We start from the raw sequence: 23,130 nt of genomic DNA on the forward strand, positions 1-23,130 counted from the left end.
GAACTGAACTAAGTCAAGGTGGGAAATGATGAGCTCTGGGAGCGAGGACAAAAGAAGTCCAGTTTAATCTGTCCCCTATTCCCTGGTGACTATTTGTCATCTGTTTCTACCTCTCCAGAAAAACATCAGCATCCTCCTGGTTAGTCCAAATTCTTTCATACCATGTATATTCCTAGACTTTCTTTCGTCAGAATCAGTCATCTGTTCCCTCTGTGGGAGTTCCTAAAAGCTGCCATTTTCATAAACTCATGTTTGGAAAATTATAATGTACATTTCAAACATCAAAATCAAATTCAAGTTCCAGAAGGCCATACATAACCCATGAGCTGAATTGTTTGATGAAAGATGAAAAAGGACTGCTTAGAAGAAGGAAAAAAATTCTTCTAAATTCCATCCACGATAACTACCCTAAGAGAATCAGTCAGCATGCATCTGCTTTTGTCTAGACACAAATTCCTTTCCCCAGGGAAAGAAAATGCTTGCTTGGAAAATTCTTACATTTTATAATAAGCATTTCAAAAATAATCACAAATGCTTTATAAGTTAAAAGGATAGCATATTTAATTCTGAAGCTTAAGGAATGAATAAAAAATTGAACATGATGCCTTATTTAGCTACAGTGTTTGTGGAAACCAAGATTGATAAATAGTTAATTTTGGCACCTGTGAGGCTTTAAAATTTAAGAGGACATAAGATAAATGCTAAGAATTTATTGATTCTGATCTTGATCATTAAGTGTGTAATTTTTAGAAAAGGTACAACCCCTAAAATAAGGTATTATACTATGTCAGTTATGTTTTTTGTTTATATGAATAAACATTTTTGAGCCTCGATTCTCATCAAGGTTAAAGGAAATGAAGAGGTAGTCTCAGATCTCAAGGGGTTAAAATTAAATTAGGAAGCAACACACACACACAGATAGAGACTCAGAAAACAGAGAGACACCTTAAGACAGAGAAATGGACAGAGTTTGCAACACAGGGCAGTATACAGTAGGGGCCTAATGAGTGACAGTGAGTAATGGGGCACAGAGGAGTGGGATTGGCTGGTATGTTTACAGAAGACTTCACTCCCTCTTTAAGAAGAAACCAGCTAGTGTTAGAAAACTGGCAAAATATAGAAAGTCAAACCAGGTAAGGAGGTCATTTTGGGATCACTTTGATCAGAATATGGGAGACCTAGGTGGTTCAGGTGATATAGAATCTGCTGTGATGCAGGAGACCCAGGTTTGATCCCTGGATCAGGGAAGATCCCTGGAGAAGGGAATGGCTACCTACTCCAGAATTCTTGCCTAGAGAATTCCATGGACTGAGGAGGTTGGTGGGATACAATCCGTGGGGTCACTTTCACTTTCACCAGAATATATAGAATTTTTCTGGTTCTTACATCCATCTGTTATCCCAGTTTTAAGTATAGTTTCTTATTTTTCCTAATCAGATTATTATATTTCTGGAATATCTTAATGATGCACCCCTATTATTGATTGATGACACATTCCTCATTTCTTTGATTCAAATCCTTATCCCTGGTGTGGTAGGGATTCTGGCTGAAAGAAATCTATTATTGCCTCACTTGTGAACAACTAATGCCTCTTGGCCACCACTTCCTGTGGACACCAGCACTGGCCCTTCTGACACTCCACTACCGCTACCATGGATATCCATGATATCCTTGAAATGACAAAGAACTGTCATGTCCTTTGCAGTCCCTAGGATTCTGAGAATATGATGTAACTCAGTAAGAACTGGAAATTCATGTCTTCCTTTTTAGTTTTACTTTGAAAATTGGACACTAGAAAAGGGCTGTTTATTTCATTGTGTTGTTCCTTAAGTGTGTAATTGTGAGTCATCCTATATCCACCCTATGCCATCTCCACTTCCATGCTGGAAATTTATTATCAGGCTAAAATTGTTTCTCTTCCTTTCTCAAGTTGTATTTGTCTCAGATGGTTCTAGAGTCAGAACCACCTAGAGTCCTTCTCCCTGAGAGAGCTGGTCATGTCTAATTCAAGTCAGTACAAACAAGTCAGCCTAGAGAAGATATTTTCATATTTCTGCATTGCATGGACAGAACTTTCTGAGCAAAAATGACTGGTACCCTGCTTCAAGGGATAATTCAATAGAAGTCTTAAAATGGTAAAATAACCTGGGGGGAGATTTACAGGTTTTAATTTTTTGGCATATCAATTATACCTCAGTAAAGCTAAAACAAAGAAACAAGGGACTATGTTTAAACTATTATAGGTATTTTTGAAAGCAGAGTCTCCAGACAACCGATATGTCATAAGAAATATGCACTCTCTAATAGAGGGACTTCCCTGGTGGCTCAGACGGTAATGTGTCTGCCTACAATGCGGGAGACACAGGTTCGATCCCTGGATAGGGAAGATCCTCTGAAGAAAATGGCAACCCACTCCAATACTCTTGCCTGGAAAATCCCATGGACAGAGGAACCTGGTAGGCTACAGTCCATGGGGTCGCAAAAAGTTGGACATACTGTGACTTCACTTTCACTTTCTCCCCAGAGATATGCGTTTACATTTCAAAAGGGAATGAAGCCACCGGAGCCGTTCATTTGTATTCCAAAGAGTTGTAACAACCTGGGGAGTCTTTCCTGAAGGGAGTTTATTAACGTTAAAGAGTGAAGGTTTTTCTCTCCTCCTCAGGACAGGGAGGGAGGCAGCTGAACAATTCCTATATAAGCTCCCAGATTTATAATTTTGTGGTTCTTTTCCTGTAGTATGGACCTTCTTCATGTAGGCGGAATTTATCTGCCCTCATCACACTGCCTTGAAAAGTAGAATGAAGCACAGGGAAGGTTCTGGCAAGGTTACTGTTACTAAGAAAGAAATTTATTCTTTGAGCAAGAAACCTTACATTTGCGTTCAAGATAAAACAAATAAATACAGATATTAAACACCATCAGCCAGGTCTGTACAATACTTCAAGTATGTAGGTTTCAGTCGAGGGTTTGAGACAACTACATGTTGCCTGTTTAAGGGCTATTACATGAATGAAATTTCCCTCTCACTCCTCCTACACTTCTGACTTCCTACCTCCATGAACACCACAACCACAACTAAGTAAGGCATTTCCTCCATATTGTAATGATGTTGACCTTTCAGGGAGAAATAAAATGCTTTACACCAATAGTTAGAGTTATATTAAAATGCATTTAAAATATATTAGGAAGTTGAGGCTGAACAATCTCAGTCATTATAGCTTCTGTTGAAATTCATTACTTTCATAATCTAATTTCAAAGTCAGTTACAGAGAAGTAAAGACTGTAATAGGCTTTCCAGGTCTAATATCTAATATTTTTGTCTTTCCAATAATCTGGTCCTGCCACCTTCTTCTGATATTGATCTTACTTCTGTCCATACCCTCTGTCCTCTGGCCATAGGGATAGGCAGGTCACTTTGACATGTCAAATCATAACACTTGATGCCACTAGCAACAGAAATCAGATCAAGTGAATACGATAGACTTTTACTTTTATCTAGCTTGTTTCACTTTTTCTACTTCATATTCAGTGCTCCCATTTCATTTAGTTTATGTTTTCCAATTTCTCTATCTCTTTTTTTTATGTTCTTTCTCAAGTCTTTACTAACCATAATAGAAAAGCTTTCATATGAGAATGTATACTATTTTAGAAAACTTAGGAATTTTTGTCCATCTAAAAACTTATGATATTTTAATTCTACTTGTTTAACCTAGTATGAACAGAATGCTAAATTTCTAATTTATATGCACACAAAATTTTGATATAGTTTCATGTATTTTGGCATCTAGTATTATTGCTAAAAGTCTAGAAAGTTTATTATCCTAGTGATTAAAAAAATTGTTGAATGAAGCTTGAAAATTCTAATCCAATTCTGAGAATATAGAGAAATATTATATTGTAAAAAAATAAAAACAGGAAATTAACATGTGACACAGTATTATTAAAGTAAAAATTTTGCTCAGATCACACAAAATTTTATGCTCGTGTTCATTATTTGCTTTCATACCTTATTTAAGACTACACATTGTATTTAATTGCACTGAGCAGCTTCAGCTGCATGCAACAAATTCTGGTAAATTTTATTTTCATTTTTATTCTATTACAAATATTTTCTAATTTTCTTTGTTATGGCTTCTTAGATATATCCCTCATTTAAAAGTGGGCATTTAATTTCCAAATACATGGATTTCTTTAAAGTATCTTTGATACTAATTTCTCATTTTAGTATTAATTTCTCATTTAAATGCTTTCTTCTCTTTAATCATCCTCTGTGTTTTTTCAGTCTTTTATCTTAACTTTTAATAGCTAAGTCAAAGATGTCTCTTGGTAAATGTTACACTGCACTTTAAAATATGTGTATTATTTTCAAATATCTTTTGATATTGATTTCTACCATAATTCCACAATAATAAGAGAACAGACTCTGTATGATCTGTACCTTTAGATGATGAAATTTCTGCACCTGGTCTATGTCTCCGGATATGTTCCAGTGTCTCCTAGTTTATAGTCTATGGGAACTTGAATAGAATTTGTGTCCTACTTTTGTATGAAAATTGTATAAATCTTAATTATATTGAATTGGTTCATAAAGCATTTTGGGTCTACTATATTTTTCCACTGGAGGAGAGCATGGCAACCCACTCCAGTATTCTTGCCTGGAGAATCCCATGGACAAAGGAGCATAGCGGAGTACAGTTCATAGGGTCACAAAGAGTTGGACATGAATGAAGTAACTTAGCACGCAACATATTCTTCTACTTCTCTGTACATTCATTATATTAATTTCTGAGAGTGGAACAATAAAAGAAAGGAAATCAGATCAAGTGAAATAAGCATACCCCCCACTGGCCAAGATTATTCTCCTTTGATATGTAGAAAAGCAGGTGAAAGGAAGTGTTTCTCTTAATCCTGGAATCTTGAGTTGTAAGCCCTAGGCTGCTAGTGGACATACTCTCTACTGAAAAAAAAAAAAAAAAAAATCATATCCTATTTTTTGTATTCAGTTAATCAATACATACATATTAAAGCTGAAAAAAGTGAAAGTGTTAGTCCCTCAGTTGTGTCTACTCTTTTGTGAGCCTGCCAGACTCCTCTGTCCATGGAATTCTCCAGGCAAGAATACTGGAGTGGGTAGCCATTCCCTTCTCCAGGGGATCTAATGGTGTGATGATACAAGTTTAGGCCCTACGCACATATAAGAACATCTGCCTCTAAGAACTGACAATCTATCTGTGGACCACTGACACTGAAGAAGACATATTAAATGTCATCAGACTCAGAAATAGATCCTTGTTGCCTCCAACTGAAACTTGAGTCAGCTCATAAGTACAATTTCAATACACAGATGTAGAGGAGGAGGAAAAAATGGTGAAGATGCAGCAAAGCAAGTGGGAACAGCATGGATGTGTTTTGCTTGGAGAAAAATGAATGCACCTGTCCAGATAGAGCAGAGGGTTGATACAGAGGATTCATGGGCAGTGACTGTCCATGTTGAGTTCAGTCATCAGGAAGCAAGCAAACAGTGAAACACATATAAACAAAATAACAATATTGACTATTGTCATACTTTGATGACAAAACATCAAGCTGAGGCTCAGGGGCATTAACTAATTTATGTAAGGTCACATTTAGTTGGTAGAAGTCAAGGAATGGAGTTCTTCTGACTTCTCACCTGGATTTCATTATCTACATGGTACTAACACAATGGTATCCCTCATTATCGTATCCAGTTTGGGTACTTTCTATTTGTTCCTCTTACATTTTCTGAGCAAAATATATAGAAATGATATAAAAAACTTCTCTTAGGAAAACTTTACTTAACAGAAGTAAGAAAGTAAAAATTATACCATCTCTACTGAGTCAGAAAAGTCAATCTGAAAAGGCTACAAACTATATGATCCCAATTATATGACATTCTAGAAATTACAAAACTATGGAAAAAGTAAAAAGACAAGTGTTTGTCAGGGGATTGAGAGGGGGAGAGGGATTAATAGAGTACAATGAATTTTTAGGGCAGTGAAGAACACACTGCATGATACCATCATGATGGATGTATGCCATTATGCATTAGTCCAAATACCACAAAATATAGAACACCAAGAATGAGCCAAAATGTAAACTGTGGACTTTGGGTGATTATACTGTTTCAATGAAGGTTCATCAAGGGTAAAATATGTACCACTCTGGTATGGGATGTTGATAATGGGAGACACACTCCATGTGCAGAAGGAAGGGAATATGGAAAATCTTGATACCTTCCCCTCAATATTTTTGTGAACATTTAACTGCTCTTTAAAAAGTCTTGATTAAAAAAAAAAAAATCACACCATCTGTTTGGTCCACGTGTTCTCCAAAATAATGGAATTTTAATCTTCATATACGAAGTGATTAATAATAGAATCCTCATTAAAGAGACTTTATTTTTTAATATCTTTTTTTTGGTCCCTTCTGAAGAAGGAACTGATGGCATGGTTCCAAAGATCTCTCAACCTGATGGTGTAGACATTGCTACAAATTTGCATCAGCCATCAAATTTACAAAAATGGCATTTCAACGTAATCTGTTCAGTGAAGAACAAGCTTCTCTCTGTATATCTAAGCATAACATTTTTGAATGTACACCCTTTTCCACTTTCCACAGCCACCTGACTTTGCAAACAAGATCTCTAAAGATGGATCTCATTGGGTGTGCACTCACTACCAAGCTATTGGCAATTTGTTATAATTCAGTTTTTACTAAAGAGGCAATTAAATATGTAAGTATTTAGTGGGTCTGATGTACATCAGGTTTATGGTGCTTTCATCAGCCTACATTAGATTTATAAAAAATAAATAGGCAAATTTTTATACAATGTCATCCTAAAATTTTAACATACTAATTATCCACAAAATTGTGTTTTCAAAAGTAACTCAGATTTCATATCAAAACAAAACGTACACTTCAAAAAAATTTTACTCTTTACTAAGTAATTTATCAAAAATAAAATACAAACTGTCTCATCACTCTTAGGAACTTTCTCAATTTTTAGCCACTTAGTGAAGGTAGTCAGTTGGTAAAGTTGGTCTCTACAGAGCCCCACACATGCATCATTTACATGTTAAAACAGAGATTGGCCTGTATTTGCAAATCCCATTAGCATCCAAGTCTGGTCTAGTCAAACCTCTTTGAACATCCTGCCGTTTTTTTCATTCTTTGTAACAGGCTCTCACTCCAGTCTTGTCGCCATACCCTATGGCCATTATACAGAGGCTCCATTTTGCCTTATTTAAACTTGCTCTTATTTTGGAATATTTCTTTCTCTTGTGGCAGTTATCTTAAATGAGGATTATTTTGTTCACCCCAAGAACACCTAGCAATGTCTAGAGCCACCTTTGTCACAATTTGAAGTGGGAAAGGAAGAGGTTCTACAAGCATCTAGTGTGGTGAGGCCAGGAATGCCAAGCATCTTTAATCCACAGGATAGCTCCCTCCACCCCAAAAAAGAACTACCAAGACTCAAATGTCAAAAATACAGAGGCTGAGAACATCTGCCTTAGAGTCTTCAATCTAACAACTCAGAAATAAAACTGAGCAGAACCTGGTTGGTTGTGACAAGGCAAGAGAAAACATAGTGATCTGTCTTCCATGTCCTGGATTCTTCCTTTCCCCCCCTTTTCTTGGCACCTTCCACTCCTTGCCCACTGCCCTGTGTTCTCTCCCCAAAATAAAATGTACTCTCAGGACAAAGTTTGATAAACTTGTATAAAAAAAGTTACTGCACAAGATTTAGGGGAAAAAAAAAATAAGGAGAAAAACATTAGCCCATAGGTAGAAATTTGGGCATTAGTGATCTGAACAGGAGTTTGGGAGGCTTCCCACGTGACATGAGTGATGAAGAACGCCCCACCACCACCCGGCCAATGCAAGAGACATAAGCGATGCGAGTTCTATCCCTGGGTTGGGAAGATTTCTAGAGGAGGGCATAGCAACCTACTCCAGTACTCTTGCCTGGAGAATCTCATGGACAGAGGAACATGGTGGGCTACAGTACATAGGGCTGCAGAGAGTCAAATACCATTGAAGCAACTTCCAGGCAAGAATGCTGGAGTGGGTTGCCATGCCCTCCTCCAGGGGATCTTTCTGACCCATGGATCTAATCTGTGTCCCTTACATCTTCTGCAGGCAGGTTCATTACCAATAGTGCCAGCGTTGGAGCTTTTATTTTGAGGGTGTGGGTCTCCTAAGCATAGCCAGACACAGACAAGGGGACTAATCCATTTTATACGATCTATATAACCAACAAAACTCTGTATAACCATAATTATAGAACTGACCTTATGTTCTTCCTCAAATTCCATGTCTTTAGTACATTCTCCAATAATTCTAATTAGCAAACAGTGAATTAACAGCTAAAGTTTTTTATAGCTTGTATATTTAATCATTTCTCATGGAGAAATTCTAGGTATTAAGTCACCATACTGTTGTATGCTAAGTCATATTTGACTTTTTTGTGGCCCCATGAACTATATATAGCATGCCAGGGCTCCTCTGTTCATGGGATTTCCCAGGCAAGAACACTTGAGTGGGTTGCCATTTGCTTCTTCAGGGGATCTTCCCAACTGAGGAATCAAACCCACATATCCTGCATTGGTAGGATTCTTTAGCACTGAACCACCAGCGAAGCCTAAGTCACCATTATATTATACATTTTTAAACCTCATATTCCACATGAGATAGCCAGTGGGCTTCGTCATAGCAATGACAAACAGAGGCATTCTTCCTCCATGAGGAATCGGTGTATATGTCAATTGTCCTACTAACAGCTAAATTTTGCTTTCATTTCTTTGACAACCTCTCTAGTTACCCATAAAAAAACAATATTGTTCTTATTTAGGAAAGAAAAGAACCATTGAGGATAGAAGGAAAATAATTTATATACCTTGTATATTCTAGTTCTTAGCCCACTAATATCTACTTTTTCTTGACATGTATATTTTCTGCTAGTTATTTATAATCTGTCTATTTCAGTCTCTTCTACCTGGCTGCTTTCCTAGTGATCTTCAATAGAGGATGAAAAACAGAAAGAATTTAAATGCCTTGCTCTTCTTTTCTTTTCAATTAAGACTTGGATGGGGAAATCAGAAGCAGGAAGGTGCCTTTAGTTAAGTGCTCAGAGTATTCAATCACTGCAAAAGAAGGGCTGAGATGATAATTTTTAAAGATCTGAAAATTAACAAATAAGCAAAATCTTGATTAGCAACAATAATCCAGGGTAGATTGCTCTATTTCATTGATTTTTTTTTTTCCAGTGGGGGAAAAAAAATTCAACCAGAATATTATTTACATTTTAAGACTTTGGGTGAAAATTATGTTAAAATATTTCACTCAACTAAGCACACTGTCCTTGCCTTTATGTAGATTTTGACCCCATGGGTACCACTTCCTACTGTTCATTAAAGCACTCCAAGATGCAATAAGAAAAAGTTCCAGAATGTTTCTTAAACAACGTTTGAAGTTTTTGTATGCACAAAGTCACATGTAAACTGGCTCTGGGTATCATCTGCTACAATCATCATTCCAAACAGTTGTGAGCTGAGAATTCTGTCTCCATGTCCTCCACCCTTCTTGGATACTCTTCACTTAGTGTTAGATTGGAGGAAATGCTGCTATGTATCAGATATACCCCATGAAGCTGAGACTTCATAACATAATGGAAGTAATGGGTCAGGAACTGAGAACTGCAGAACTGTGAGAGGGTCCCTTTAAGGGTGAATGGTGGGGGTGGAAAAAAACCAAAAAAAACAGCATATACTGGAGAAATAAAATAATTGTTTTGTTTTGTTTTTAAGATTTTTTTGAAGGGGACCATTATAAAAGTCTTTATATCTTTATTAAATTTGTCACAATATTGCTTCTGTTTTATGTTTCAGTTTTTTGGCCCCGGGGCATGTAGGATCTTAGCTTCCCAATCAGGGATTGAATCCTCATCCCCTGCATTGAAAAGTGGAAGTCTAAATCACTGGACCATCAGGAAAGCCCCAAAATACCTGTTTCTAATTCTTTTAAATGAGTAAAGAAACACTGTATGACTTGCACTGTGTTGCTCTAGTGAATTCAAAGGGCAAATCTATTTGAAAGAAAATAGTGCTGAATTTCAGTTAATTAAACTGTGTGGGGGGCGGGGGGGGGGGGATGCTTAGTCGCTCAGTTGTGTCTGACTTGACTCTTTCCAACTCTTTGGATTGTAGCCCACCAGGGATTTTTTTCAGGCAAGAGTACTGGAGTGGGTTACCTTTTCCTCCTCCAGGGGATCTTCCCGACCCAGAGACTGAACCCATGTCTCCTGTGTCTCTGCATTGCAGGCAGATATTTGCCCGCTGAGCCATCAGGGAAGCACCAGTTAAAATGTGAAAGTGTTAGTGGCTCAGTTGTGTTCGACTCTTTGCGACCCCATGGACTGTAGCCTGCCAGGCTCCTCTGTCCATGAAACTCTCCAGGCAAGAATACCGGTCCACTCCACTGTGCCATTCCTTTCTCCAGGGGATCTTCCTGGATCAGGGATCAAACCCAGGTCTTCCACATTGCAGGCAAATTCTCTACAATTCAAGTCATCAGGGAAGCCCCTAATTAAAATGTAGATATATCATATTATTGTCATTATTATTTCTAATTCTAAGTCTGTCAGGCTTCTCAAGAGCAACGATCCCTAGATATGGGTGATTTGTGATATGACCCTATTCCCTTTCTCCATATATTTCAGAGTGAGCAACCAACGTCTGTTTACCTATTGTTTCTCCTTGCTATTCTAGACTAGCAAATAGCTACAGAAGTCTTTGTAAATATCCTGTCCCTGTAGAAGGAAACATATTTCTACTAACATGTCTTATCATGTAGAACTTAGAACACTGTTATATCTGACTTTTCAGAGATACGTCTGTTTTTAAAAGCCTAGCGGGCTCCAAAATCCATGTACAGACCAGAGACAATTCCCACTGAAGCTGAAGTGAGTTCCTTCTATGTATACATAGAACTCGATTTGTTACCCATTCATAACTCCAGCCAACATATAGAGTTAAATTCTATTCATCTTCTCTCCTTCCCTGGACTTTCTACTTTCATTCTCTCATATGTTAATGGACTTCCTTGCTGGCTCAGACAGTAAAGAATCTGCCTGCAGTTCAGGAGACTGGATTTGATCCCTGGGTCGGGATCCCTTGGAGAAGGGAATGGCACTCCACTCTAATATTCTTGCCTGGAGAATTCCATGGACAGAGGAGCTGGCAGGCTACAGTCCATGGGATCACAAAGAGCCGGACACAACTGAGCAACTAAGACATGTACATATCAATACACAAGACACGAGGGACTTTAGAAAGGGTCTGAAGCCAAGAGACATCAGTTAAGAGCAAAAACTACTAAAAATAGGTCAGTCATTGACATAACTATCCAAAGTTATGGGCTGTTGTGTTAACTCAGTGGAAACAAGTCTTTTTCCCATCTCAGTGCACTAGAGAGCTATGACAGGCTCCCTGTCACAAGTAACTGTGTCTCATCAAGACCACGATTTCCCAGAAGGCAGCCACGCACCCCTGAAAGAGGATACGCAGACTTTCACCAGTGGAGTTGGGCATATACTGAAAGTCTAGCCCCTTTTCAATAACCATTACCTCCTGTGATCACTTCATATCCATGTACTACTGAAAGCCTTTATGCTTTCCCTGGTTGTGCGTGGTCCTTTCTCATAGTCCTATGTTCTCAAGAAACAGACAGAGAAATGCTTTTCAAGTTCAAAATTCCAAGTTCCAATCACATACTCACGATTCTCTAGACTTGTGACCTTTTTTCAGTCTCTTATCTCATTCAAAATTCCACTTTCACATTCATAATGGGAGATAAAAAAAAATCTGCCTACTTCATAAGGTCCTTGTGAGATTCAAATGATTATACACAAAAACTGTAGAGTAGTACATACTGCAAAAACAATAAATTGTGATTCTGCTAAAGTATTCCAATTCAAACTCAAGAAATAAAGAGCATCAATTTTATGATCATGTGTGATTTAGAAGCATAAAGACCTACAGGAAACAATGAAACAGATTTATTCAGGTATGGAAATTCATCATGGGGCTGACATTTTGGTCGAATCTAATATCCATGGTTACCTGTCTCAGATAGCAGTTTTGTAGCTTCCAGCACCTTCTCAGTATAAACACCAGCTTCATAGTTCTCCATCTCAGCATTGATGATGTGTATAACTCGAGCAGCCCGGCCCCTGATGGCCCCTGCGGTCCGGTCCAGAGTGTCCACATCCCCCTCTTGAAGGGCGATCACACATTTGTTCACATCCTCCAAGATATGGTTTTCTGTGAAGAGGACATATCCACATTTATATGATTTTATATCACTGGTGGTGGTGGTTTAGTCATTAAGTTGTGTCTGACTGTTACAACTCCATGGACTATAGCCTGCCAGGCTCTACTGTCCATGGGATTTCCCAGGCAAAAATACTGGAATGAGTTGCCTTTTTTTTTTTTCCCAGGGTATCTTCCAGATCTAGGAATCTAGCTAGCCCTGCTGTCCTGCATTGCAGGCGTATTCTATACCAACTAAGGTATCAGAGAAGCCCTTTATATCACTGACACATTTGAAAACCAATCAGAAGGCTTCCCTTGTGGCTCAGTGGTAAAGAATCTGCCTGCCAATGCAGGAGGTACGGGTTTGACTCCTGATCCAGGAAAATCCTACATGCTGTGGGGCAAGTAAGCCCATGTGCCACAACTACTGAAGCCTGTGTACCCTAAGAGTCTGTGCTCTACAACAAGGGAAGATACTGTAACGAGAAGTTCACACACCACAACTAGAGAGTAATCCTCCCTCACCACAACTAGAGAAATGCCCGAGGAGCAGTGAAGACCCAGCTTGGACAAAAATAAATACATAACAAACATTCCAAAAGAGAAGAAGAAATACTGAATAAATATATCCTTTGCAAGGAGACAATTATATATTTGTACTCTAAGGTAGTTTCAAGAGAAAGAATTCATTAAGGAAGGAGATAGAGGGATGATGTTCCAACTAGAAAATAGCATAGAAGGGAAAGTAATAATAGAAAGCATGTGCATTTCAGAGAGGGTTACATTGTTGGGGTGAACACCTTAGGTACTTTGGATATTACGCCTGAATGTGAAGCATAGTTTTTAAAATCATAAAAGATTTGCTGGCAACATAATTTGTGATACTTCCTTAAATTTTTGCAGCCTTATTCTTTCAGAAAAGATGTAATCATGTTAAATCACTGACGACCAAACTACTTCATTATTATTAGCTCTAAAACTACAGTTTCCAAAATCATAAGCAAAGTTCAGTCTGTGAATATTTTAAGGGAACAAACTCAAGACCCTGGAGCTAAAAAAAAGTAAATGAAAGAGGAAGAGGCAAACAAAACAAAACTTATAGACATCATGGGATTGAGTTAATAGCTTTTTCAGATCTTAGATGTCTGTTACTTTGTGAGCCAAACTCAAGAATTAAACTGTCACATGATTAAAGCCAAGACGCTCATTTTAAGACACTATTAAAAATGGTAGTTTTTGCCCAGTGGAAAAAGTTTAAGTGCTCTAACACAGTCGTTTCGCTTTTTTATGAGCCCAGACCACATCAGAAAATTGGTTTTGCTTCTGTAATGTTAATAGCTAGCATCATTGCTCCCCAAACTTGTTGCTTTTCATATGGACAAATTAAGTACTCAGGTAGCATGAAAAAAAGAAAGAAAAACAAAACTATCCCTTAAAAACAAAAAACTTTTTTATTCTTGCCTCCAAAATAGAGTTTCCTGCCAGAATAGATATTCCCTTAAGAAGAAACTGATACATAAAATGTCATTAATGCCATTTCAAAATATCTCCTGGGCCAAACCTGCAATTTACTGATGCAAATGTTTTGGCTCCAGCTTACAGAGGAGATGAGAAGTAGTTTTCCCAACTATTGGGCTGCATCCACAGTCTACCAGCAGGACAGAGTGGGCTGTGTCATTATTTGTCAAGCCCATCTGTGGAAAGGTGCCTGCTGCCTCCGATTGTCAAGTCCAAAGGCACGCTCCAGCGGGTCCTGCCAAGGCCGGCTTCCTGACAGCGCCTGTTCATTTTCCTGTCATAGCATGCCACGGCACTTGTACCACTGCGGTTGGACTGTACAGTGTTATCAGCAGAAGCCAAAGCCTTTTCATGTTGCTGGTAATAATGAGATGCACAAAGGAATGGCAGGGAGAAAGGTGGCAGAGAGGCAGGCCCGGTGGAAGAAAATTAAGAAAAGCTTGCATTATTGAAACAGCCTGAGATAAGACTCCTTGCTTTGCTTTTTTCTACCCTCAGAAATTTCTGTACATGCATTTAAAGAAAAGGATAAGTCGGGAAAGTTTTAAGTTCTGAAATGACTCCTCTTTGAGAAAGGTAGTGTATAGATATTTTCATTTATTTGTAAATAGGCAGGGTAGCAGAGTAAGATTTCTAGGGGCTGTTAGGATTGCTGTGTGAGACCTGAGGCTGGTTTGAGAGTCCCCCTCTCCCCTTCTGGGGACCCTTATACCCATCCTGGCAAAGATTGACTAGAAAGCAGAAATATCTCAGCCTTGGTGTCCAGTCTTTTGTTCCCCACCATTCGGATCCCCAACATGCCTAGCCGAACAATTTCTAAGCATCTTCTGAGAGATGCACTTCTTGGATATCTTCTGCGTTGTTAGGATTCATGTATCAGGGAAGCAAAAAATTTCACAAATGGCAACGCATTGAGTTCTTTATCAGACAATCTCTGGACACAGGTATGTTTAAATGAATAGCTGCTTTGACAAGTCATCAAAAGTAAAGCACCTTGGGAATGAAGAACAAGCCAGGTTTCTAAAAGGGAAGAGAGAGTGGACCCATGGTACTACAGGGCAGAAGAGAGGAGAGGATTGGAGGTGGGGGAAAGGAGCTGCAGTGAAAGCTGGAGAAATACCCTTTTATCCGGACTTACTAAGAACTATATAGATTCTGGAAAGAGGATAATCTGAATTATAATTCCACCTCTGCCAAGTTACCTGCCTGTTAGTGACTTACTTTTCTCAAAGAAGATTCAGAATAGTGATACCTGACATAAAATTTTGGTGAGAATGAAAGCAAATAGCAGAAAATCAGACATATAACAGATACTGTCAACTACAAATTGGCACTTGCCATGGGTGCTTGTCATTTACTCTACAAGAATTGAATCATGTGCTGCTGCAGCTACTGACCTTCAACACCCCTCAAGGAGTTCAGGGAGGAGAGCAGAAATGAGACACTCTGTTCTCAGGGGAAACTAGCAGCACAGGTCCTCAGATAGTCAGATAGTCTCAGGAGCTGATTTTATGAGCTCAATTCTTATATCTCCTCATATCTAGAAAAGCACTAAATTCCTTCACGGTGACAATTGTTTCTCGTGACTAGCAGAAGCTTCATGAGACCAGCAGAAACTTTTAAATATGTGCTTACTTGCATGTACTCCCCCTTTACCAAACTCACATTTTTATCATCCTTCGCCCCCACCTGTTTGGAACAGTTTCTCTAGAACTATCTGAGGTGCTATCTCCTGGGCTGCAGCCCTCATATCACCCAAATAAAACTTAATTCGCCACTCTTGTGTTGTGTTGTTTTTTTTTTTTAATTGACAGCACCAAGCATGTGTTGGCTCATTTTTCCCATTTCCCTTGACTTTCCCTCCATGATTTTAAAGTTGGCTTTTCCATCATCCATCAGATCTACAGGTTCAACTATGCTACTCCTAGACAAGCTTTAAACACAAGCCCAGTGGGAATTCATTGTCAGTTTCTTGGTGAATGGAAAGACTACAACTAGAGAAAAGCTTCCAAATACACTAAGCCTGCCCCAGAAATCCCCTCCCTTTTGTTGCAGTCAGGCTGCATCAGCCTGGATCCCATGAGCTGTGCTGCAGCCTCTCCCTCTCAGACCTCAGTAAGTCCGGGTTGAGGACAGGGCACACGAGTTGGTAGGTGCGATTTCCATACACCTCTGGGTAGTGTCAACACCTGGTTAATTTGAATTTTTAAGGGCCATTTGGTTATTTTAATGCCTCACAAGGGAGTTGAGGCTTCTGTGACCTCCTTCCTTATGCTCCCACAGAGACTTCTCTACGTGTATTAGGCCAAATCTGTTTGGAAAAAGGCCCATGAGCCGCTGGTAACCCACTTTTGAAACAGCATTGACGAGCCTTGTTAAAGGCAGAATTGACTACATGGTTATTCAAATGTGCTAACATCCCTGGTGTTAGTTGCTCAGTCATGTCTGACTCTTTGTGACCCCATGGACTGTAGCCTGCCTATGGGATTTTCCAGACAAGAATATTGGAGTGGATTGCCATCCTTCTGTCTGGCTTCATCTACAAAGCATTAAGTTACAATTTCCAGTGATGATGAGTTCTGTTTATTTTCACTTCCTTCCACAACCTCATGCTCAAGTGCTCAAAACCTCAATAGTTCCTAAGGGCTTTCTAATGGGTTCATTTGGTGGTTAAAATTTTTTTCCCAGCTTATCAAAAACCTATGTAACTTCATTCACTGGGGCAGGGCAGTGGGGGGGGGTACTTAACACAGGCAAATTGGAATAACTAATTGATTTTTTTTTCAACATAACCAATCTCTTTTTTAGATGGGTGATTTAGATGCAGCAAAGGCCATCCTATTTTAAAAACTCCAGGAACTAGAAAGGAGCCTGCTGCTGCTGCTAAGTCGCTTCAGATGTGTCCGACTCTGTGCAACCCCATGGACTGCAGCCCACCAAGCTCCTCCGTCCATGGGATTTTCCAGGCAAGAGTACTGGAGTGGGGTGCCATCGCCTTCTCTGAGAAAGGAGCCTAGGTCTACTTAAATAATCTTTCAGGTTTCTAATATCTCAATCAGAAAGTTATGTCTTCCCCCCAAATCCCTTGACTCAGTGTCTTGAAATAATGTGCACAGCAGAGACAAATTTTCAAGAGGGTGTTACAATCACAGTTGCAGAGATGATTGAAAGCTCAAAGGGCCAAGGAGAGCATTTGAAACACAGACCCATGACACTTGCAAGATATTCCTCATCTCATTTTGTTCTCTTCCTTCAACTATCTTGTAAGGGCCTGTTTGTGATTACCTGAGACGGAAAGGAAGTCATCCACCGAGGTGATGTCATCCACAGCCTCTGTCAGCACTCGAACTTGCTTTTCCCACTGGTCCTTGAAAACGTCCATGTTGTCTTGAGCAACTTTGCTCTGTGGCCGGGCAGCCAATGTGAGAGCAGCATTGATGACCTATTTGTTAGAAATAATCCATGGACATGAGGATTATACTCATCAAAACAGGAACAAGCAAGTCAAAGACCATGTTGAAACCCTGGACCTTGCAGCTTCCGCAGATAAGGGGATTCTTGGTATTTGGGAGGACAATCAAAACATGAAAGATGGAGTAGGTTATCAAATACTAGTCTTTGTTTGCTCTTCTTTTTTTAAGATATAGGTTGCCAAAAGTGTATATTGAACCAAGTCTTTTTAGCACAGATGGGGCAGAGATGTAACTCTTGTTCTCCACATACAAGCATATAATTTTGTGAGGGAGATGAAGTGAATAGATATGGGGTGTTGAAATAACAATTCAAGACAGAAAAAGTCAATAGGGGTGGAAAAGACAATAATCACTACAGTAATTTTGGAGAGACTGGAGCAATTAGCAGTTCTTTTTGAGAAAGGCAGAACCTGAAATGGTCCATGACTGATGGGTAGCACTTTCCAGGGAGAGGAAAATGGACAAGGCAAGGAATGAGTGACATGAAGGCTGGAGGGCACAAGATCCAAAATATCAGCTGTGGAAACAAAGTGACTGAGGCTTACCTGAGGACACAAGCTGTCAATCTGAGTGGCTGCCATCCGAACTAATTTCACCCCTTCCTCATTGTTGGAGATGGAACAGGCCAAATTGGCAACCTGTATTGAAGAGGATTGAAGTGAAAATGATGTTAGGGCAAAGGGGAAATAGGCTGCTGTGTGACTTTGCACCTTCCCTGGAGAGTGCCACATCCAGGAGAATCCTTTCATAAAGAAGATAAAGGGACCCTTTTGTGTTCAACCAAATATTACTCAGCCTTATGCCAGTAGGCATTTCTGCCAGAAGAACAAGGTGTTAATAACAAGTCATTGCTTCAAGATTCTTGAGTACACGCAATAATGCATTTTAACTGGGCTCTTCTTAACTCTCTTCCTCTCCATCTATACTCTCACTTGAACCTCCTAAGGCTCATTATTAGGTGCAGGTCACTGTGATTTTGGCCACGTCAGTACTAAATTCTGAACAGTGAGAGAGATGCCGTGGGCGATACTTTTGATTTGAGACTCAAAGTAAACTAAAAACCAGAGTCCGTTACCCCCAAAGAATCCAGGATCTGCCTGGTACAGTCTGTAGGGAAGATGTCAGTCCACCAGGAGTCAACTCAAATGCTTTCAGGGGCTAGGGAAGTCTGAGAAGTGTGCAAAAGGGCTAGTATAGTCCAAAAGGCAATGGAGGAATTAGAACATGCAGGTCTAGTATAAAGGCATTCAGATTTGGTATTTTAAACATATTATATCAGCCAAAACAGCTGAAGTGGATTCAAATTCCTAGGTCAAGCGTTTCAATGTGTGTCATTCCTTTTCTTCAAGGAGTTAGAATTGGTAATACAAGGTCAGATTGACTGGACAAGGTCAACAACACATAAAGTGATGATCAAAACGCTGAATGTCTCATGAAGCTAGTGTCAAGAGAACAGGAAGGTGGGGATTAGAAGGGACAAAGGAGAAGGGAAGGGCTGCCAGGGCTGGGAGCAGGAGGGCCAGTAGAGCAAGTGATTAGCAGACAGAACCCTTGGGAGCCTCCTGGCCACCTGCCTTTGTGTCTGCTCACTTCTGCCTTTCAAAACCAGATCACTTCCCCATTACACCCTTAACGCCCTGGTGGATTCAAATGCACTGTGCAAGCATATAGCATCTAATGTGAAAGAACCATCACTGTAGAGCAGAGGAGGAGCACACAACTGAGATCACTAGGCTCAACCATTAGCCAGTTCTGTTAAGTCACGTCACATTAGGAGGACTGTTTCCTTATCAGCAAAAGGAGATGGATAAAATAGTGATACTAGGGGTATATTTCAAGTTTATCCCAGTGAGAATATACCCTATGAGAAACCACAGATTAAGGTCCACAAGTTATCACATCATTTCTTACATTTTACAGTTTACCTTTGATTCTTCAGATAATGTTCATTATGTTACTTAGTTTTCAAAGAGAAAGACAAATATGCCTTATTATACCCATTCACAGGATACTAAACCCCCAGGGTATGAGGAAGTTCCTTGGAGGCAGAGCAAAAATTAATAATGCAACTTCTTAATTTCTTTTTGTTATATTGTCTCCACACTCTGCTTTTTTTTATTAATCTTTGTTATATTTATATTCTAGTGAATTTTTATATTCCAAATGCCAGAATAACTGTGTGGCATAGAATCGGTGCTCAATACATGTTTACTGAATTAAAGAATAGCCTGTTAATAGCTTTTAAAAAATTGTATATAGTGATTTGGGATACATAATAAGTTAAAGATGCTCTTTAAGTTGTTAGTCCTTTAATTTGGCTGGACAAATTTTCACATTACCTTCTAGCACATGCTTTCCAACACCATGGAGCTAAACAAAGGCTCCCATATTCTGGTCCATTGTTTGAGACCAGAATGCAGTGACCCTGTCCATGATGACATGAGAAATCAGGATGATGTGATGAATTTTCCAGAAAGATATATGCATTTAATTTAAAATTCTGTCTTTTAAATGCTTTGCATTTCCTCTGTTGAAAATCCTTTCATTTTATGAAATGATGATTTGGATGATGCTTTTGTTTGCTCTTTATCATTCTTGCTTGGTATGTAACAGAGACCTAAAGTTACACTTTTGCATTGCAGTGAATAATTTCTAGAACTTGGCATATAACTCTATATAAGGACAACAACATGAAAACATTTAAATGCTCCTAGAATCAGGTCTTGGGTAATATTTGTTTGCATCTTTGTAAGATGAAAAATAAGAAAATGCCAGCACTCTCAATGAGATAAAGGTGGTAAACCAAGTATTCAATGTCTATTGACCTAAAAATATTAATAAATAGGAAAGAGAACCATATATTATGTATCTTTTGATGGAATGACATAACACTACCTATGAAACAGTCTTACCAAAAGCAACAACAACAACAACAACAAAAACATAAAAATGATCAGTCTTAGGATAAATTCTCAATTTACAGAAATCCAAGGGACAAACATGTAAAATAAAACCACGTGGATGCACTCGTGAAAATCCTAATGGTAATAACTAGTGGAAAAATGTCAGACTTCTGTGGATCCTGAAGAGGACAAATAAACCATTACATAATCATAAATATGTAGGTGAATTTATATATATGTACATTGTAAAACAAAGAAATTTAAATATTGACTAAATATTGGATGATATTACAGAGTTAATGTTTTAAAATACCCTAGCAATACTTGTTATTTTATTTAAAGTGTCCATAGCTTAATGAAGTGATAGATTTGAGATTTGTTTCACAGTTTTTTAGAGTAAAGGAAAGGGGTGGAGGTATAGAAAAAAATAAGACTGGCTATTAGCTCATAATGGTTGAAGTCGGGTGATAGTATATGATGGTTTATTATATATGCTCTACTGTTGGATATGCTTGAAATTTTCCACAATAAAAAGTTTTTTTTTAAAGTAGTAACTGCAATCTATTATAACACCAGTTCTGGTAAAATTCTTTTCGGTATTTATGCAAGGTTCAAGGGAGCCCAGTATGAGTCAAGGAGAAGCCTGAGTGTGGTTTGGAGGTAAGGCTTGCAGACAACAGAAGAGTCCCATCCTGGAGAAGGGAATATGGTAATGGACATATAAGCCACAGAGGTGGCTCTCCAGAGCACACAGTCTCCTGCATGTGTTGGTGGCAGGTCCCCAGGCAAAAACTGATCTTGGTAACAGACTGGGCTCCTCACATCTCCTATGTGAGGGAAATGCCAATCAGTAACATCCATTGTCATATGTATATATATGCTTCTCTTTGTGTATCTTTTGAAATTCACTCAGTCGTGTCCGACTCTTTGCGACCCTGTGGACTGTAGCCCACCAGACTCCTCCGTCCATGGGATTCTCCAGGCAAGAATACTGGAGTGGGTTGCCATTTCCTCCTCCAGGGGATCTTCCTGACCCAGGGATCAAACTCAGGTCTCCTGCAGTGCAGGCAGACGCTTTAACCTCTGAGCCAACGGGGAAGCCCTTAATAAATTCTATTATAGCTCAAATCTAATGTGAGAGCCTCACTGCCCAAAAGAATGTTAGTAAGGAGAATAGTGCTAGCAACACAGCAAAAATAAAGAGCTGGTAACTACCAATAATGCTTTAATTATTTATTCTTTTTAGCTTATTAATCTGTAAATCCTAAAGTCTGGCAGCCTCTACTCTGCAATATACACCTGCTGCTTTTTTGTTCAGTCGCTCATTCATACCTGATTCTTTGCAACCCCATGGACTACAGCACACCAAGCTCCCCTATCCTTCACTATCTCCCAGAGTTTGCTAAAATTCATGTCCATTGAGTCAGTGATGCCATCCAACCATCTCATCCTCTGTCACTCTCTTCTCCTTCAGCCCTCAGTCTTTCCCAGCATCAGGATCTTTTCCAGTGAGTTGGCTCTTTGTATCAGGTAGCCAAAGCATTGGAGCTTCAGCATCGATCTTCTAATGAATATTCAGGACTGATTTCCTTTAGGATTGACTGGTTGGATCTCCTTGCAGTCCATGGGACTCTCAGGAGTTTTCTCCAGTACCACAATTCAAAAGCATCAGTTCCTCGGCACTCAGTCTTCTTTATGGCCCAACTCTCACATACATACATGACTACTGGAAAAACCATAGCTTTGATTATATGGACCTTAGTCAGCAACATGATATCTCTGCTTTTTAATACACTGTCTAGGTTTGTCACAGCTTTTCTTCCAAGGAACAAGCATCTTTCATGGCTGCAGTCACTGTCTGCAGTGACTCTGGAGCCCAAGAAAAGAAAATCTGCCACTGCTTCCACTTTTCCCCTTTCTGTTTGCCATGAAGTGATGGAACTAGATGCCATGATCTTGGTTTTTTGAATGTTGAGTTTGAAACTGGTGTTTTTACCCTCTAAGTCCACTTAAAATCAGAATTCCATTTGCCATGTATTCTAAACACCCTCAAAATATTTCCAACATGATGCTAAGAATTTCACTATCTCCAAAGGCAGGCTTGTGTATTTTAAATTGGTTATAGACTTAATCAAAATCCTTATCTTTCTTATTTTCTTTTGGCTTACCTTTGTGCTTCTCACTGGACTAACTGACATAGCGGTGCCTCTGAATATGGTTTTATATATTGTAATTTTGAGAATTCTGGCATCCAGCACTAAGTTTCAGTCTAGAGGTAACTACCAATCAATAACACAGTTTTAAATGCCAGTGAATATTTTAACACGAGTACAAGACTACTGCACACAGTAGAAACTTAATGATTGATTTGATCCATTGAAGGAGGGCATGGCAACCCACTCCAGTATTCTTGCCTGGAGAATCCCATGGACAGAGGAGCCTGGCAGGCTACAGTCCATAGGGTCACAAAGAGTGTCCAACGTGCACTCACACACATACACATACCTATTCTTTAACTACAGTACTTATGTTATCAGAAACTCTCTAGTGAAATAAAATGTCCTATTTTTCAAAGCACAATATTTTCTCCTTTAATAAAATTAGCATGATAGTCTTCCTAAGGAGATGGGAAAGGGAAGGGAATAATAGACCAGAATCAGTAGACATTTGAAAAAAATTAATGAGTAAAAAAATAAACTGTAAATCAAAACTGAGTGATATGGTTGTATTTACTAGAATTTCAAAACCTGCTCAAATCAACTAAACAGATAACATTTACAGTCTGGAGCTGGCCTCTGCTTTCTCTACTTCTGAATTGTTTACAACTTAGCTCGGCAACAAGAGTCAATTGCCTTCCTAGGAGCTCAGAAAACAAAGTCAATCATCAACTATTAAATGTTG

The 23,130-nt window shown here is 39.0% G+C and overlaps 1 protein-coding gene across 4 annotated transcripts in view; it reads right to left on the reverse strand.

Annotated features, from left to right (window-relative positions):
* CTNNA2 (catenin alpha 2) overlaps positions 1 to 23,130 on the reverse strand; it is a 1,365,089-nt gene that overhangs the window by 96,763 nt on the left and 1,245,196 nt on the right. For all 4 annotated transcript variants that reach the window (XM_070798845.1, XM_070798847.1, XM_070798846.1 and 1 more), the window contains exons 10-12: positions 17,872 to 17,964; positions 17,139 to 17,295; positions 12,144 to 12,344 (exon numbers count right to left, since the gene is read on the reverse strand). In XM_070798845.1, coding sequence (XP_070654946.1) covers positions 12,144 to 12,344; positions 17,139 to 17,295; positions 17,872 to 17,964 — 451 coding nt within the window. The remainder of the gene's footprint in view (positions 1 to 12,143; positions 12,345 to 17,138; positions 17,296 to 17,871; positions 17,965 to 23,130) is intronic.

The sequence above is a fragment of the Bos indicus genome, chromosome 11 (assembly GCF_029378745.1).
Source record: "Bos indicus isolate NIAB-ARS_2022 breed Sahiwal x Tharparkar chromosome 11, NIAB-ARS_B.indTharparkar_mat_pri_1.0, whole genome shotgun sequence".
Lineage (NCBI taxonomy): Eukaryota > Metazoa > Chordata > Mammalia > Artiodactyla > Bovidae > Bos > Bos indicus.